The 19,403-nt window shown below is 40.2% G+C and overlaps 1 protein-coding gene across 1 annotated transcript; it reads right to left on the reverse strand.

Moving 5' to 3' along the window:
- Nucleotides 1-517: 517 nt before the first annotated feature.
- LOC119137354 (unconventional myosin-VIIa-like) lies at nt 518-18,653 on the reverse strand. The gene is made up of 52 exons (XM_037276612.1): nt 17,937-18,653; nt 17,721-17,750; nt 17,492-17,593; nt 16,928-17,080; nt 16,344-16,412; nt 16,151-16,266; nt 15,955-16,082; nt 15,687-15,829; nt 15,407-15,520; nt 15,076-15,229; nt 14,766-14,842; nt 14,550-14,669; nt 14,090-14,232; nt 13,798-14,008; nt 13,591-13,726; nt 13,281-13,447; nt 13,069-13,209; nt 12,764-12,922; nt 12,212-12,304; nt 11,876-11,970; nt 11,604-11,688; nt 11,419-11,520; nt 11,217-11,333; nt 11,016-11,126; nt 10,838-10,948; nt 10,540-10,776; nt 10,238-10,459; nt 10,006-10,161; nt 9,622-9,684; nt 9,423-9,547; nt 9,113-9,239; nt 8,680-8,799; nt 8,395-8,568; nt 8,054-8,281; nt 7,724-7,891; nt 7,432-7,549; nt 5,511-5,637; nt 5,283-5,434; nt 5,026-5,204; nt 4,771-4,880; nt 3,996-4,111; nt 3,727-3,880; nt 3,506-3,661; nt 3,304-3,409; nt 3,071-3,184; nt 2,912-2,999; nt 2,739-2,839; nt 2,470-2,655; nt 2,227-2,343; nt 1,112-1,195; nt 865-984; nt 518-789 (listed from the first exon to the last, which is right to left on the reverse strand). The coding sequence occupies exons 2-52, from the start codon at nt 17,730-17,732 to the stop codon at nt 697-699; spliced, it is 6,600 nt and encodes a 2,199-aa protein (XP_037132507.1). The 5' UTR covers nt 17,733-17,750; nt 17,937-18,653; the 3' UTR covers nt 518-696.
- Between the last annotated feature and the right edge of the window lie 750 nt (nt 18,654-19,403).

Here is a 19,403-nt window from a genome sequence, read left to right on the forward strand (position 1 = left end):
CAGCTATCGCAATAGCATTAGCCATCCGCAAAGTCTCACGAGCCTCACCTCGCAATCTCCCATGAGCCTCAGCAAAGTGTAAACAATCGCGTTTCTCAAACGATCTCCTATAAAATGATCGGAACTGACTAAAGTTCGATCTAACGCATTGGTACTACTTACCTATGTTTCCCTTCCATATCGATCCGTAGATTTACTCGAAACATTAACAGAGCAGCCTATTTTGACAGGAAATAGCCTCGCGGGTACAACAGCTATTCGGTGACGCCCCCTGACTACAGTTGCCGTAATGCTGGGAAGCGATGCGACCTTGTAATTTATTAGTCGTACTAAAACGTACTGAAACATTTTGGCAGAGCACTGTGTACAACCAGTATGGATCAACAAATTCATCAGTTGATCCATATATAAGGCGCACTGGCCTATAAGGCGCACTGTCGGCTTTTGAGAAAATTTTAGGTTTTTAGGTGCGCCTTTTAGGGCGGAAAATACGGTAATAAAAAAAATGCTTACGATAGACAATTTGAGCCAGACATTTATTGCGTTCATAATTTATGATCTTGGTCAAACAATACAGGAAAATATTCATATATTCAAAATGACAGTATGAATTGGAATTATGAGAAAGACAAAAGAAAACCTGGAATATTCTTGCCTTGTTATGAGGTCAAATGAGTTTTTGTTAATCACAGCAGCTCAAGTAAAAATGTGGTTTTTGGATTGGAAGGCCTGCCTTTGCCTTTCATACATCCTGACATACGATCTGAGAAGGTCCTCCATCGTGTGACCCTGAAACATGGTAGACCAGTTATGAGAAATTGAAAAACATGATATTAACATGGGAGAAATGATTGGGATGCTTACCTGCGATGTTTCACAGACAAAGACGTTCCCTCGGACCACGGTGCCGATGGTCATCTTGAAGTAGTCGCCTTTGCTGTGGCACTCTGTGATGCGACTGAATGGATGCATGACCAGCAACTCCTGCGAGGTTCATAAGTCATTTTTGGTCACCAATGTTAAAAAACAAAAAGTGTGGCAATAAACAGCATGTTTAAAAAAATAAATAAAAATTGAGCCGGGTCTCACTTGCCAACGCGAGTGTGCATACCTTTGACTTTGGGTCGATTAAGCTTACACCTTGCTTGCTGATAGCAATCCAAACTGTACTTGGGTAGCTTGACTCACATGTTTGCTGCAAAAATGGAAATGTCATCATGGAAATGTCATCATGAATCATCTACACCAGGGGTGCTCAATACGTCGATCGCGATCGACCGGTCGATCGCCAAGCCACTATTGGTCGATCGCGTGATAATTTTGTTTTTTTTTCCGCACTTGACACTTGTACAAACAACGGCGCTAACAACACAACACAAACACGCTAGCTTGCGAGTTCCCTCCAATTGTCAGAACCCTGTTATTTCTCTTAAACTTAAGAAAGGGTATAAAAATGAGTGGGGCAGCTGGCCATAGTAAGAAGTATCACTTTCATAGGGAATGGGAGTAGGACTTTTTCTTCACGATGACATATAGTATATAGTATATATATATATATATATATATATATGTATATAGTATATATATATGTATATATATATATATATATATATATATATATATATATATATATATATATACCGTATTTTCCGGACTATAAGGCGCACCTAAAAACCTAAAATTTTCTCAAAAGCAGACAGTGCGCCTTATAGTCTGGTGCGCCTTATATATGGACCAAATTCCTAAATTTAAACTGGCCCGAAGCATTGTGTCATGAAATCAATCATAAGTGGCCCGCTGAAGACTATGAATCATGAATCAAAAAGACTATGGATCATTATTTTGTGATTATAAAGTAACTTGTTGCGTCTGAAGTTGAAATAAAAAAGATAAAATGGAGAATGATTTGATTTGGTTGAAAAATCTGACATGATGCATTAATGGTGCGCCTTATAGTCCGGTGCGCCTTATATAAGGACAAAGTTTTAAAATGGGCCATTCATTGAAGGTGCGCCTTATAGTCCGGTGCGCCTTATAGTCCGGAAAATACGGTATATATATATAAAATTCTTTTTTTTTTTAGTGGGTAGATCTTTGTGACTTGGTCATTTCAAAAGTAGCTCGCGAGCTCAAAAGGTTTGCCCACCCCTGATCTACACAATTTGCATACACGCTAGAATTACCTGCAGGCGGGCGACTAATGTGTCTTTCATCCTCACAACTTACTTTAACTTCAAAGAAGGTACAGCCAAAGGTTGGCCAGCTGGCTATGGCTTGCAGGAAGGCAATTTTGCATTCCTCCACTGTGATGCCACTCTGCTTGTTGTAGGATGACATGATGTGCTGCAAGAGCAAGCAAAATGACACGCAATTTATTTTCACTGGGATATAAAGCAGTCAAGTTGAGCATATGCATCCACTTGGCCCCGTCCCCTTTGGAACGCTCCCTTCCCATGCATCCTCAGTTACCTTCTTCCATTCCTCCGGAGATGCACTTTGGATCTGGTCAGCAGGGAGCAGGTTTTTCAGCATTTTGGGGATCATGACAAACTGTGACCTGTCAGAATCCACTTTGGCTCTGAAAAGCAGCCCACCAAGGTTGATGATATCCTCTTTGGTGCATTTGTGATACCCCGTGAGGTATTTGGGCATCTCCTTTATGGTGGCATTTGATAAAATGTATAAGTCGAAAATGATTCATTACAACCTGGAGCGCAAGAGAGTGTGAGTTTTGATACCTGCGGGAAATGGAAGGTGAGGTCTGCAACCAAGTCTTTACCTGGCAGCACATTGAACCAGAGCTTCCTCTTAAAAATTAGAGCGTAGGCTAAGTTGACCGCTAAGGAAAAAGTCAATTAGAAACAAGCTAAGATAGACAGAGTCAAAAGAGTGTGTCGTCACGATGCCTTACTTTCTCTCACTTTTTTCCCTTTCTTTGAAATATTAGTCGCCTCTCGTAAACTGTCAAATAAATATTCCTGCTCAGTCAAGCTCAGTATCTGAAGTTAGAAGGAGAAAGCACTTTATACCACCTTGTCCTTGTTTACCACTTAAGGCTAAACTTGCAAACCTTATTTGTTGTTTTCAAATAGAGGCCGTAGCCGTCTGGTGAGGTCAGTTTTAGCTGAGAAGCAATACTGTAGCACAAATCTTGGATTGTGGTCGTCGATGTCACCTCGAATAACTGTAAAAAGAAAAAAAAAGGAACATTTTGTTTTCTTCTTTCAATTGCCAAGATGGATATGGAATCCATTTGAACGATATAAATTGTATGTTTAAATCCAGGAGAGGTTTAGGACTTACATCGTTTGTGTCATTCGGGAAGTGAATTTTATGGAAAATGTGAGTGCTGTTCTGCTTGATGGCATCTACTTCGACCAGAGGTGGAGGATGTTTCCTGGGTTCCTTACTGAGCATATCAAACATGACGAGACAAAAAGTTCAAAGCTTATATGACAGTTTGTGACAGTGTAAATATCCAAACGTAAATCAAGTGCTGCCCGACCTGCACATCTGCTGCAGCCTCTGGAGACATCCTGCAGCCAGTGGTTCTCTGGGTCGTGACTCCAGGAAGCGCTGAGCGTGTCTCATCAAGTCGTGACTGGGAGGAAACAAGCCTGAACACAACCACAACAGCTGCCATCCGCGCTCCATGCTCAACCTGCGGGGAGCAAATATTCATCAATGTGGTGACGCTATTGCAATACAAAGCAAAATACAAACTACCTGTTGTCGTTATTGGTCATTTGTCTCATGATCTGGCAGTAGATCTCATCCTGCAGAAGCTCATGTTGCGTAGCAGGGCCGAAGATCTGGTCAGTCAACTCTAATGGACTGCGAACCTGTTTGATGGGGTAGTCGCCCATGTACTTCAAAATAGGTAGCGACCAACGTCAAGGACTCACTCAGACAGTCATCAGAACAAAATCTGCATTGTTTAACGCCAACGCTGTTATTAAAGCAGATGTTGCAACGGCAGTTGTTTATGAGGATATCAGTGAAGGAATTGCAGGCGATGGAGTTCAGCTCAGAGTTGCGGACCAGACTCTTCATGAGTGGCTGCCTCAGCAGTTCTCTTGAACACACCCACAGCCTTTCTTTACCTAGAGGTCTGTAAAAGTGTATGAAAGATATTTATACAAATATTTTGGGTACTCATAAGAGCTGTTATTTTAAAACAGACAAAGGCATTGGAAACACTGCTGTTATAAAAAAAATATATGTATAGAATGTATTTATTATTTAGCGCATAGTCTGATTTTTTTCTAATTAAATCCATTTATTCTATAACTGCAAATTTTGGTGATGTCACCACTGATTCTGAGAACTCCTTTACAGTCATGTTGAATGGAGTTGACCAAGTTCTGGAACTTTTGGAAAAAAAACAAAACGTGACGCCAAGCTGTCCGCAAGAAGTCGATAGTAAAACATGGTGGCCATGTATCATGATACAGGGATGGTGGATCACTTTGAAACAGAAAATCTGAAAAGGTCATTATTGTAAAAATAAAAATGCTGTTTCTGACTGTGCATTGTATCAGGTGCTATAAGTTGATCAACTGCAAGCACAAGAAATGCAAAGCAGTTCTTAGAATGACTGATTATGCAACAGAATAATTGTTCAATGATTAACAGGAAAGCCATGCAAATTTGCGAAATCAACTGACATCCTTCTTGTGAACGACTGCATTTTAACGTAAATTGCGCATACGTCCAGCAATTGAACAACATTAAGTTTAGTGTTTGTACAGCACTTAAAAAGAAAATCACCTAAAATGGTCAAGTGCAAACTCTCTTAGAGAGATAGGAGCAACCGTTTCTTCTCTTTGGGGCCCAATTTGTGTCATGGATGATTCCCTCTGGTGTGGACTGAGCAGCTCCTGATAGTGTCAATGAAACGAAAATGAAGCTTCATTTGTTGTAGACCACTTTCAATCATTATCAGTAGATATCATTTGGAATTTGGCCCAAAGGTTGCAACACAATACCTCTTGGCCAAATAAAACCTTATTTGATATACAGTACCATCATGTCATCAGTGGGTCTGCTGAGTGTTGGAAGAAACTGCAATGCATTCTTATAGACAAGACCACTGATATTCGTCTTCTGATTTGTAGCTTTGACCACATTCTTGTTAGAGGATTTTTTATCCTTTTCTACCAACAAGAGGTCTCCTTGTTTACAGATCAAGAATAAGGGATCATCTGTTGGGGTGGGCACAGAGGTAAGAGTTTCTTCATGTTTGTGTTTGTTAGTTTACTAAAAATGCTACAAACTCCTACCTGATTTATTGGAATCCTGCTGGGCGAGTGCAAACACCGAGCGAGCTCGTAGTCCACTCAAGTTTTGCTCAACAAGTGCGGCCATGTCATCAGCTTCGCCACACATTAGGACAAATTCACCTCGAATTGTCACTACACTCACCAACTGGTTACTAAAAAGCCCAACATTAAGCGTGTTTTACCAAAAATGATAACGCTTGTCAGCAAAAAGGCAAATATGAACCATACCTCAACATTCTGACTTCTTTTATCTCCACATAAGGCAACTCAAGGAGTTTCTTGTCTCTTCCATCCATGAAGAAAATGCCATTCCAGTTTACAGCCACGACAAACTTGCTTTTGGGTAAAGTTGGTCCTGTGGACATACAGCGGCGCCTTGACTTACCGTAATTTTCGGACTATAAGTCGCGTTTTTTTTCATAGTTTGGGTGGGGGGGCGACTTATACAGAGGAGCGACTTATATGTAAATTGTTTCACAAATTTTCAAAATAAAAAAAAAAAAAGTGAAACCGCGATAAACAAACCGCGATGTAGCAAGGGATTACTGTAATTTGAATTTCAAGTGACGTCAGCAGCGCGGCGCGGCAGTTGTTTACATAAAGGACAAAGATTCGATCATGGGATGACAAAGATGACGAAGGGCCCCACGTACTACCGGCATCATTAGCAGCTTTGTTTCTAAGTGACACGGAGGATGAAGAGTTTGAAGGATTTAAGGATTTGGAGTGACACAGAAGGTTTGAAAAACTATTATGGCTTTTACGCACGCCCGGTCCTACTCTACGGAGCTCTCTTTCACCTCCGTGGATGGAAGTCGGGGGCCGGCGCTCGGCCGGGTGGCTGCCCGGGGACGGTGGATGGGGCTCGGACATTGCTTTTACGCACGCCCGGTCCTACTCTACGGAGCTCTCTTTCACCTCCGTGGATTGAAGTCGGGGGCCGGTGCTCGGCCGGGTGGCTGTCCGGGGATGGGGGATGGGGCTCGGACATGGCTTTTACGAACGCCCAGTCCTATTCTATGGAGCTCTCTTCCACCTCCGTGGCTGGAAGTGCCACCTCCGGGGATGGAACACGCCACCACACGCCTGGAAGTTTGTTTTGTTAAATAAAGAGCCGTTTACCAAACCCACGTCTTTCCTTGTACTTTGTTAACGCTACAATATAGTTATATGCTAGATCTGTGGAATAACGATGATGCTGACATCAGGGCGCACGCGCGGCGTTGTTGACAAAGGACGAGGAATTTGATCGATGGATTTAATGATTTGGAGTGACACAGATGGTTTGATAATATTATTGCTTATGTAATAGTTATTTGATACATAATTTATATATCGTTATATGGGCCTGTGGAATATTTTGAAGTGCAAGCGCCGTCAGCGGCGCACACCCATTGTTGACAAAGGACGATCGATGGATTTAATGAATTGGAGTGACACAGATGGTTTTATAAACGTGTTATTTATGTAATAGTTATTTGAATAACTCTGAATGTTACGTCAGGCCCGTTCTCAGCTCTTCGTTTGTGTTTATGTCACGTTAGCATACCTATCGTTTAGCCTGTTGTTGCTCGTTCATGTCTGTTCTTGGTGTTGGATTTTGTCGAATAAATTTCCCCCAAAATGCGACTTATACTCCGGAGTGACTTATATGTGTTCTTTCACGTTATTGTGCGTTTTATGGCTAATGCGACCTATATTCCGGAGCGACTTTTAGTCCGAAAATTACGGTACTAGTTTAATTTGTTAATGTGACCACACTTACAAGTATAAACATCAGTATCTCAAATCATCATTCCCAATTAAAAATGAATGAAAATGCCATTACGTAATCTGTTGCAGCCCCACGTCGTAATCTTGCTGTGCATACGTTGGCCACCAGGGGCATAATAATACAGGCATACATGAGGAAGAGTTTTCCAACTTAGGAAGCACGAGTATTTTTGTTTTTTTGTTTGTACAGGATAAACTGCATACCTCTGAGTATTGTTACACTTTCTGTCTACACGTGTTGCTGCACCGTTTGTGTTCAAATACCTGTTGCTTAAAAGGTTATAACACTGCTGCATTTATATTGTTTGTTAGCCAATTTGCATTGTGTTTTAGCATTAAGCTAGCATACTATATAAGTGTGTGCATGTTGACTAACCTGACGTCATTGTAACGTCATAAAACTTGGAGAAGTAGACTGGCCAATCCACTCGAGCACAGTCGACAAGTTCTCCTTTTACAACCTCTTTGCTCATGGTCCCCTTTGTGTAAGCACCCTGTGGAAAAGGGACAGAAAATACTTAAGACTTACACAACAAAATTTATGAAATATGCAGAATGCATCTTATTTATGTTTGTATGTGATGTCTGCACACATACTGATTAGTGTAAGTGAGCACAACATATCTGGCATTAAAGCAGGGACAGGTAATACATTTTGTCCATCTTACCTGCAAGTACACTGAGCTGATGAGTTGGATCCATTTTGCCATGGATTTGCTCTCGATCAGATGTATAGCAATGCAGTCCTCAACCACCCTCTGGACATTCTCTTTGCTGTATATCGAGCCAAACTGGATATAATAGTGCATTGTAGCCAGCTGGATATATTCATCCTCCTGAGGGGAGCAATGTTGTTTTAGTGACTACCGTACACAAAGCACTTTTTGGTTTGGGGGTCAGAATATGGAGCATACACAGGAAACAAACCCAAATGTATATTTGTTTGCATACATTTATACCTGTCATATAATGCGCCACTATAATTGACATGTGCTCACCTTCTCACACGTGTACTCTCCCGACTTGATGCCCTGAATGACCTGCTTGTAAATGAGATCGGTGCTGATGGAGTCTTGAGAGCAGTTGTGCCACGGCGTGAACAGCTCTTTGCGGACTGTGAACTGCACAGGGGTGTCCTTCTCATGCTTGCCCTGTCGCCTCATCTCCTGCTCACACTGTGACACAGCGTCCAACACATGCTTCCCGCAGCTGCCCAGAGACCACATCTGGAGTCCAAAGGTCAAAAAGATTAGAGTCCCTCTTAAGGTTGATGTGAGATTTAGCAAAGTCGGGCTTGAATCAAATCCCTCTCCTATTTACCAGAACGAGTAAAGCTCACTTTGTCAAAAAAACGAATGTAGAGGGAGAATCCATAGGTGTCTCGCATATTAATCTTGTCAGCCACAGCTTGACAGACCTCGGCAGAGGTGGAGGCCGAGTCCAACTGCAAGCTGACATTACTGCCATCTATCAGAGTCACGGTCATTTCTATAGGCTCCAAGGCTTTCACAGCCTGTCAACAGGGGAAAAAGTGAGTATTTTTGTTCATGAATGAAGACTCTTGCCACCACCAAATTTATTTGCAACTCTACAATTAAACAGCTCAAGACAAGACATGATGTACCTGTAATTCCAGCCAACAGGGCAGCTCTTTTCTTTCTCCGTTGGCTTTGATGCGATGCAGGCGCTTACTACAATATTCAGCATAACCACTTGGCCCCTTGCGGATAAAGGTCTCCAAATACTGAAATCAGACACAATTAAAGTAATCATTAAAAAAAAAAAAACTGCAGTAGGGAACCTAGTCAAGTGCCTGAATAAAAATGTACTCATGTTTAGCACACAATTGTAATGAATGGGTGTAATTCAACTTTAATTGGATTTTGGCATTAGATAAGACTTTATTTTAAGTCCAGGTCTTATTCTTTTTATCTTTAAATATGTGACAGAGACACACTATTGTGCCACAAATGTCTTTTGTTATTCTTCCTCAGAATTTAACCATCAGTCGTGGAGTCAGTCTATTTGTAGTAGTTTCTAACGTGGCAGAAACAGACCTTGCTAAAGAGGTCTGTCGGGGGAAAGATCCCCAGACAGATGGACAGAAGGACCCATCCTTGCGTACGGCTCGCTCGGTTTTTATTGTTCGTCAGCTGCTTACAGATCTGACAGTAAATCTCATCTCTGTGGGGGAACAAAAAACAGAAGAAAACAAGATAAACAATAGGCAATACATCATAGGAATACATGTAATAATATAATAACTAAACAAATAATACATAAATAATAATACAAAAAAAAGAATGGATCTACTCCACATCTTGTGTCTTGTTGATAAGCTATTATAAAAATAAGCCATATTCACACCTTATTCCTTGTTTGGCTAGTGCATATCCAACAATAATGTGCAGTTTTTCCAGAAGAGAAAGTGGCCTGTCCAAAGTAGGACCTTCTCCAATCAAAACCTCCTCATCCTCCGCGAAGCTCTCCGGCTGGTTTGTGACAAAATGGAGATTATTCATTTCTAGTCAAAACCATAAATACGATTGGGGGTACGCAGACTGACCTCCTCAAGAATAGTCGAGGCCTTCCTGTTTCCGAGCTTTTTCTTGTTCTTCCTTAGTATTTTCTAAAAGATATGGAAATGTCAAGACCGAACTGTAATTTATGCAGTAATGGGGATGGGTTAAATGCAGAGGACAAATTTCACCACACCCAGATGTGTGTGTGACAATCATTGGGACTTTAATCTTTAATCTTAAAGAGGGCTATTTGTAATACAATCATATCATTTGCTCCTTTTTAGAAATTTATTTTCCAGTCAGAGGCTTTCACATTTAGTCTGAAATATAATTAATTATGCTCAGACTTAAAAAGACATTTTTTTAATTGAACACCCCAGAACTGTTAAATTTTCAAAATGAAAGGCTTCCCGTTGTTCCTTTCTTACCTGGTCGAGTCCCACCAAGCTGCTCAGCCTCCTGCCTTGCCTGTTAGGCAGATGGCGAGAAATGCTGAGAGAGGCCTGAGATGTGGCATCCTGAGACCTGGGCTCGGGAATGTCCCCCATGAATCGGAGTATAATCCACCATATGGTCAGACAGGCCTTTGAGGTGGCGGGTGGGAAGGATGATGTCCAAATGGAGCAAACAAAATGCACATACTGTACTTTGACTACTCACCAGCGTGTCACTCTCATCGTCGTGTTGCAGAAGAGGCTTCCTGAGTCTCTGATTTAGGATGTGTGTGTGGCTGGCATCACCCTGGAAGTGAAGAATGCTAAACTTGTAGAATGAATACTCGTCTGTGAGATCTTCAAACTCGTCTTCCTCTTCGTCGAATGATTGAGTCGGTGTTGTTGTGTCTGAGCCTGCAATGCTCATCTCAGACCTGGTCTCTGCTTTCTATAAAATTCAAATAAACACATGTCAGGCTGTATAGTTTTAAACTTGTTTTGCGTGAGTCACTCGACATCTTATCAAACCTCCATTTCCTCTGATTCCAATTCTTCATACTTTGTAATTGTCACAAGAGGTATGGGCATAATATTTCTTTCCTCTTCCACCAAATCTATCGGAGTGACGGGCTCAAGTTCCTCATCAGCTTGCTGAGCCTGTATGACGACTTCTTCTAGTCTGCGCTTCAGCTCCTGGGCAATGTCATCTTCAGTCCCATCTTCTTCTGGTGTAAGCGGACCACACAAAAGTGGGTGAGAGAGGCCCTAAATAGAGAATCAAGTATAAAAAAACATACAATGCTTCTTTCAAAAGGTGCAGCATTACATTAATCCTCATGCTGGTATCTTGTCTGCGCTTCAGCTCCCGGGCAATGTCATCTTCAGTCCCATCCTCCTCTGGTGTAAGCGGACCACACGGAGGTGGGTCAGAGAGGCCCTAAATGGAGAATCAAATATAAAAAACATACAATGCTTCTTTCTATTTTGAAAAGGTGCAGCATTACCTTAAACCTCATGCTGGCATCTTGTCTGCGCTTCAGCTCCCAGGCAATGTCATCTTCAGTCCCATGCTCCTCTGGTATAAGCCGACCACATGGAGGTGGGTCAGACAGGCCCTAAGTGGAAAATCACGTATAACTATAATAATAAATAAAAAAAAAATAAAAATAAAAAAATCTTTCTATTTTCATAAGGTGCAGCATTACCTTAATCCTCATGCTGGCAAATAATCGTTTTGCCAGGAATCCTCTGGTGTAAGCCTGCAGAAGTATGACTGCTTCTCTCTTATGCTTCCAAGTCTTCCTTGCCCAGTAACCCCGTAGCTGCGCATTGTGTCAGTGATGACTCAGCACTTTATAAATACATTGTTGCTACATACTTTGTGCAAGCATCATTTAGACAACATACACGAGTCTGTAAGATGAGTGTTGCTGATCGTTGCCTTCCAAATTGGTACTGAAGTTTCCGACCACGGGTTTTCGACACCAGGCGTTCAAAACCTTGTAGGATCTAGAGCAAGAGTGGGAGAAATTTTTGTTACTGCTGGTGCCAAAATAACAGTAGAATGTCAGAGACTATGCTCAAAATCATACCTTTAGTCTTGTTTTGTTTTCCCTGTAAGCTCTCCAGTGTTTTTGCAACACCACAGCCGCCCTCCTCTTCTTTAGAAAAGACTTTCTACAAAGAAGGCAGAGAGCTGTAGCTGTGATTTAACCTCATCGACCATAACGTTTAGGAAAACAAGATTATCATTATTATTATTATTATTTACATGAAAAAAAGCATTGTTTGTATTTGGTATTATCCAAAATGTCTCAAATGATCTTTTACAGTATATGAGTAATATTTAAAATTAAAATTGCACCTGTCCTTGCATCCCAGCATGAATCGCTGGATCACAAGAGCTTTCCTGCTGAGTTCTTCTTCCCTCAGGCGTTCCAGCACAGCATCATGAGCATCCTGGAAAAAAATAAAACAATTTGCAAAGTCTAAATTTGTCCAGGAAATCTTAGCAATAGATTGCCAGGTATTAAAAAAATGTTTCAAGGAGATTCAGAATAAGTGAAAAGCAGAAATAAAAAATGCCTCAGATACTGTAGACTTTAGTCTGGAGATAGATACATTTTTGAAGACTACCAGTGTGAGAAAATACTGTCATTCAAATTATCATATTAAAAACTTGTAAAATTGGTTTCAGAACCTTCAGGAAAATCTTGGTCTTTCCGATTCTCCACTCGTCAGGTGTTTTAAACGCCGTCTGGCAGATGGCGTCACAACAGGCAGCAGCTGTGTTCTTTGGAGAGAACATTTAATTGATGAATACTGACAAGAAGCCGATGCCTCCGTTCATCCGTGGCGAACGTAACATCAAGCAGAAAGAAACATACACTCACTGGCCACTCCATTAGGTAAACTTGCTCAATCGAATTACAGCCAAAACTAAAGAAGCCTTTAAAAAGGTAATAATGCCAAGTTTGGATTTGATTTTAAATTGAATGATCAATAAGATTATACTGTGAGAGTAGTTTGCAGTTTTGAATCTCAGTACAGGATGATGGAGTGCAGTTTTCTCAACTACTGCAAATAAAAACTACAACAGTCCTTATCAGATGATGTCATTGAAAAATGAGAATTATCATCAGCATTTTTGGGAAGTGGATCTGAGCAGGTGTGCCGAATGAAGGTACATATAGCTAAGTGTAAGTTCAAAGATGATGCCCATCCTCAAAATTGGTTCCAGAACGTGACTAACAGTTTTTGGGTCACACACGGTTGTCTTCAGGAGCACTCTGTAGCGAGTCAAGAATTCCACAAAGGTGTGGCGAATGGGATAGCCCAGTTTCCTGATGCGGATGGTGTCCATCATGCCAGAGTATCGCAGCTGACGCATACAAAGTTCTCGGTCAAAGTCCTTTGAGTGGAAAAACAAATTAGCAAATTAGCAATTAGCATTTTAGTTGGGATTAGTAACTGCAAAATGATTTTTGGAGAAGCAGGAAGTTAAAAAGAAGTTAACTGAAATGTGTTTTGGTACAAAAGAGTAATGTTTCTATGCACCCCAGACTGCTTGTTGTTGTTTGGTTTGAAGCAGCGGATGAAGTACGGTTGGCAGACAGAGAGAGCCTTCATGAGGGCGTCCAGAGATTGCCGGAACTGACCGCTGAGGGTCGGCACTTGCTTGCGTTTGTCCTGAGGGGACTGCACGAACAAAAAGGCGGCACAAATGGGACGATCAACTTTTTCATTCCAAAGCAACGATGCTTCCATACCCGCATGGAATTCTTGGGTGTGATCATAATCCGCTGGTTTTTGGTCAGCTTCATTCCATTGATTGAAAGCTCTGGCATGAAAATCTCCTGAAGCAACTTGTTGGTGGACATGTCAACCATCTTGAATATGTCAGAGCTTACAGCGTCTCTATTCTTCTCAAGGAACCCTTAAAAAATAAAACATATTTTAAGCTAAAATATAATGATAATGTACATCCATTAATTTTCTACTCTTTGACAAAAATCTTCAAAATAAATCCAGTACTTGTAGTCCTTTCTTTGGTTTTGAATTGGAAATGTGTTTGCCTACCTTTGGAGTCATAATAAACAATGCCTGCAAAATGGTGAATTCCAAAGTCAGTGTCATGTTCACTCTTTGAAGAAATAAAGGTCTTGTCTCCATGATGCTGCTGATTCATTTTGATAAGCATCGTCAGATCTGAGCCCTGTCATGTAAAACACCATCGTAAGTATGACAGAACAGTAAAAGCATCCAGCTGATGCAGTACAAGAGCACCTTTGGAAAATGGCTCTCTTCATCAATCAGCGCTAGAAGGTTACAGGGTTTCCCGGCCAGAAGATCCAGAATCTTCTGATTGTCACCAAAGTTGATGTTATTCCACACAATGTTTTCTTTCAAATATTCCTTCTGCTCCAGCTTGAAGATGTGACCCACGAAGAACTGCTGCAGCTTCTCGTTTGCAAAGTTTATGCACAGCTGTTCAAAACTGGAGAAAGGTGACATTTGTTCAATTCTGCAGGTGAGTTTGATGAAATAATGTTAGAAGTAGTGCTGGAAGTCTTATGACCTGTTGATCTCGAAGTTCTCAAAACCAAATATATCAAGCAGGCCAATTGACAGATAGGATGATTTGGGTTGGTGAGTGATTCTTTTGTGGATGACACCATTGATTTTTCCAACGATCCATATGAAGAGTTTGTTGTAGATTGCCTATGAGACAATACACACACACCACCGGTCAATTAGGTCTGAGTCAATAGTAACGCAAAATGTGAACAAATGAAAGGCAAATAGTTGCTGCTCTTAAATAAAAACAAATATTATGATGCATCGTCACACCTACAGATGCTAAAAGTCAATTTGCTCATCGGGAGGAACATTGACTGCCTGAGGACAATAATGCTGGATGAGAGGCGCTGGCTAATCATTTTTCTTTTTCGGCAGAATGATGCTACAAGATATGCAACAGTTCTATAAAAAGTCAAAGAGGGAAAAAAAAGATGCGAGTCAGGGTTGGTGGTTCAGACCTTGACAAAGGCGTCTCTACATGCAGATGCCTGCTCACAGTCAAGAGGTTTCGTCACCATCTCTCTGTTGGTCATAAAGGAACGATTGGTCAAACTGTTGGCCAGCACACAATTCTCAACCTGTAGGAAACATGCACAAAAAAAATGGAAATTAAAACATTTTTTTTGGTACAATACTTATGTTCACACCTGCAGAGGGTGGCAATTTAGACAAACCTCTAGCAGAGATGCTGCAATGCTAAAATGTTCCGAGTTGCTGACGTCGCTGGTTTCCAAGTTATTTTGTGTATTTCCTGCAGAAAACAAAACAAAATGAAAACAACTGTAGTTCAATTTACACAATTGATGGCTAAATTGATCAAGAAATGTGGGCGGGATACATTTGTCAGTCTGTGTACATCACTAGAAGCACTGCTGGGTCAAATTTAGAAGTCAAAGTAATTTGGGATTAAAATGGCACAGAAAATATTTGAATGACATAATCTCATATATTTCGTTGTTGGTCAATTTCTAAAACAGCACTTGCCTTCAAAGAAGACGTTTCCCAGGTGTAATATAGCTGCAAGTAGCTTGAGAATTTCAAAACACTGCTGATCGGAGAAGGTTAGAATTTTCATGGCAGATCGAATACGCCTGAAGTCCTCCGCATCTTGCCTCCCTTCGCATGTGATACACTCGCCCTGTAAAACAGTGTTAGGTCTACTTGCAGAACAGTTAACCATGTTCAAATGGAGCTTGCACAATGCCTGTGAAGTTAATCAAGACCCTGTCTGGGTAATAAATAAATCCAAATATGATTCTCAATGAATAAGTAATTTTTAAAAATAGACAAAATTGTTTTTTTTTCATATTTGTACCTTAGTGAGGAATATGTAATCTTGTGCATTTTTTAGACGCAAACTTTTCCTCTCCTCTGCTGTGATTCCTGCCAGCATGCAATAGAAGATGTGATAGTTTCGCTCCTCCTGGGCCTGAGGTGGAGAAAATAGTTTGATGTGTGTACAAAGCGTTGTCACATTATCAGTAGCGATCGTCTTCTGCAGCAACATGTCTTATAGCAGTGAGAGTGCGTTTACAGCCATATCTCAGTGTCCACGAGAGATGAACAGAGATAAGCGGCTTTGTTAGTTGCCTCACCTGATGGCAGACACGAGATTTCTCCAAGAGGTATTGCTCCACGCGTGCGCCTTCAATGACTCCACTCTCCTTGAAGAAGATCTCCAAATATTTTCCAAAACGACTGGAATTGTCATTCCTGATGGTCTTGGCATTTCCAAAAGCTTGGCAAAGTTTAGATTTCACAGAACAGGTTTTAGAATAGGCCATTTTTTTATTTTTTTTTATTTCAATTGTAATAGAATTTATTCATTAAGAATGAGATTCGTCCTATTAAGTATTGTAGTACCTTCCAAGATCGGGTTGGACTCCAAGATCTGTTTTGCAATGTGATGTTCAGAGAGCTCACCGCTGACTGCTGCTAAGTACTGCAAGATCAACTTTGTGCTTTCAGTCTTGCCCGCTCCAGACTCGCCACTTTGAAAGAGAAACAAAGCTTGAAATGATCATTGACCTTCACCAAAGTGAAATAATACTAATGCAACCTGATGATGCAGCACTGGTTCCTAAGATGGCGTTTCATGTTGAAGTAGCAGGATTCAGCGATGGCAAAGATGTGTGGAGAGAGTTCCCCAAGCTTTTTACCACGGTACAGTTTTACCTGAACGAAAGGAAGAGATGAAATATATGGCATTAAATTTCAAAATCAAATTGAATATTAAGGTACTGACAGCTCACCTGGTCATTTGAATATATGGGGAAAACTTGGTATGGGTTCACTGCCACCAGAACTGAGCCTGTGTAAGTCTGGGAAATAAATTAAAAGACCTTAACACCTTCAATGACAGGTTGTTATTTCTATTTTTTCACTTTTTTTTTTTCATAGGGTTGAAATTGGCTTGTGCTGAATTTTAAGGACAATAAAAATACCTACATGCGTTCTAATTTCTGATGGTAAAATAGCTACAATAGAGCGTCCGATATTGGTATCGACCTGCGTTGTGAGTACCGATAACGTGAAATACAAATGGTATCTGCACCAATAATTGGTATCAATAGTTGCCCATTCCTAATGTTAACCTCGTGAGGGAAAGTCCCAAAGGTGTGCTGCAGGAAATGCACTCCTTAAATGCCCTTCCTTATTCAGGAGTCATATCTGTAGCCTAGTATACAAATTTAAGACCATTCCAGTCAAGATAGCAGAGCTACATTTAGTGGGAAAATATTAAAAGCTATATAAATATTCCAATCAACTTTATAACTTGTACACCCCCATCAAAAAAATCTTGCTTTGTTTTCTAAGAAGTACTTTTGTAACTTACATAGATGGTTCCTTGCTTGTGGCGCATCATCAGGTTTCGTAGTACGCCAGCCTCTGTCATGTCACCCAATTTGATCATGTCATCCACCCCCTCCACTGATGTCGGATGCATGATCTTGAGGGAGGCTTCCTGCTCTGGGGACAAACTGTGTTCCTGGGTAGAAGAAACAGAAACAGAAGTCAGGGAATGCAGTGGCGCTGTGGACAAATGTACTTTGGAATGGCAACCTGATGTCTTGTCAATTCTTGAGTAGTCATCGATACTGATAACAAGCATTGATACCAGTATTAATTTTGATACATCAAATTTCCCTCAAAAACAATGACAGCTAATTTTTTTAAAATGCTTTTTTGTACATTAAATAAGCATGAAACTAATTTTCAATTCTTCTACTCTAATTTCTGGTTCTATTGTAACACGGCCACATTAGGGCAGCTGATACTAGTCAACGTGGCGAGTACCGATACCATGACATAATGCTGATATCGGCACAGATACCTGGTATCAATACCCGACCATCTCTCCTCATGTCACCGAGTTTCAAGTTGATTGAGAATGGTTCACCTTTCCTGCATCATCCACCAATAAACGCCGACCGCTTGGTGTTTCTTTGACCTTAGCTCCGATTGGCACTCCACTGCCCGAGTCCAGCCAAACCCACTCCCCCTAAAAACAAGTAAAATTCAGATACTGTATCATCAATTCAATCAATTTTTGTTTAATTTCTTGGAAAAAAAATGATAAAAGTTCAGGTCTTATAATTAAATAAACTTGACTTGTCTTTCAGCCTCACCTTTCTCAGCATCACCGATTTTCAATGTTCCTAGCATTTAAAACAAACATGATTAATAATCAGCTTGTTTCATTTAAAGAGCAAAGCTTCAACCCAAAACGTATAACAAAATGCAGCCGACAGTTTACAGTGCCACTTAAAAATTGATACCCTGAAATGATCAGCAGTTGAGTTCCAATCAGTCTGCTAACACTCACAAAATAAATTAAAATGTACCTTTCAATTCTTGTATGACTGTTCTTCATAAAAACCCTGATTTGAGCCTCCTGCAGAGTTGCTTTCTATGTCCCGGTTGTCCTACTGCGGAGTGGGAGGAAACACTCAGGCAAATAGATTTTATGGCACTTTGACTTTGTACTGACAGGCCCAGAAGGAAGTAGGGTAGAAGGTGGCTGCTTGCAATAGACCTGTCCTATCATTCATTTCATAAAAGGGTGGGGGCTTATAGAACAGGCCCAATTCATTTGATGATCCAAATGAAAACATTTAGGCTTACTGCTTCTGTGCTGAATTACTGTAGTGCACCCATGTCCATCAATATTCAAATAAATACTGGCATTTATCTAATCAACTCAAATTTGGAGTCAGTCGTACAAAGCCAGTGGCATCATCACATGCAATTTCTATGTTACTATAACTTATTAAACAACCTTATGGAATTGTGTATTTACTGGGTTCAAACTGAGTGTTGTAATGAATTTATATGCAGACTTTGGACCCTGGTGACATATGAGGTGTGTCTAGAATCTCTCAGATTGTCAAGGCAATAAAGATGTAAATAGGAGATAAAACTAATCAACAGAGAAGGAATCTACTGTTGTCTTCTGGGAGCATCCATGGGCTGGTTATCAGTGAAGTCATTTCTGTTTGGTAACACCTAGAGATTGATTTTATTTTGTTTTACTGTTGCAGTTAGTTTCCAGAAGCCAATCCGTTGAATGTATACTTCACTACACGCTACTGTTATGCTTTGCTTTGCTTTAACCTATGTTGCTCTTGGGGTTCAAGTGTAGACATTATCAGTTCTTAGCACTACACACAATAGAAAGACAATTGAATTTGACAAAAGATAATCATAAAATCAAAGCAAAACTACTAATGTAAAATGGCAATTGGCAAACAAAAGAATGAAGGATTTATCACAGCTTGTACAACATAGGTGTGGTCATGATAGCATGAATCATGTTGACGTGTGATACAAAGATTGTTTGCTGCAATGGGAAAAGTTCTCTGTTCTTGTTTCTTTATTGCGATTTTTTTTCTACATGACATATTTGACAATAAAATAAATATGCATGTTAAAAATGGCTGATGTGAAGGCAGAGTAAGACAACTACAGGACTGTCTCAGAAAATTAGAATATTGTAATAAAGTTCTTTATTTTCTGAAATGCAATTTAAAAAACAAAAATGTCATACATTCTGGATTCATTACAAATCAACTGAAATATTGCAAGCCTTTTATTATTTTAATACTGCTGATTATGGCATTTTTGAGTTTTCTTTAGCTGTAAGCCATAATCAGCAATATTAAAATAATAAAAGGCTTGCAATATTTCAGTTGATTTGTAATTAGTCCAGAATATATGACTTTTCTTTTTTTTTTTTTTAAATGCATTTCAGGAAATAAAGAACTTTATCAGAATATTCAAATTTTCTGAGACAGTCCTGTATACTTTGAATA

Source organism: Syngnathus acus, chromosome 17, assembly GCF_901709675.1.
Source record: "Syngnathus acus chromosome 17, fSynAcu1.2, whole genome shotgun sequence".
In the NCBI taxonomy this organism is placed as follows: Eukaryota; Metazoa; Chordata; class Actinopteri; order Syngnathiformes; family Syngnathidae; genus Syngnathus; species Syngnathus acus.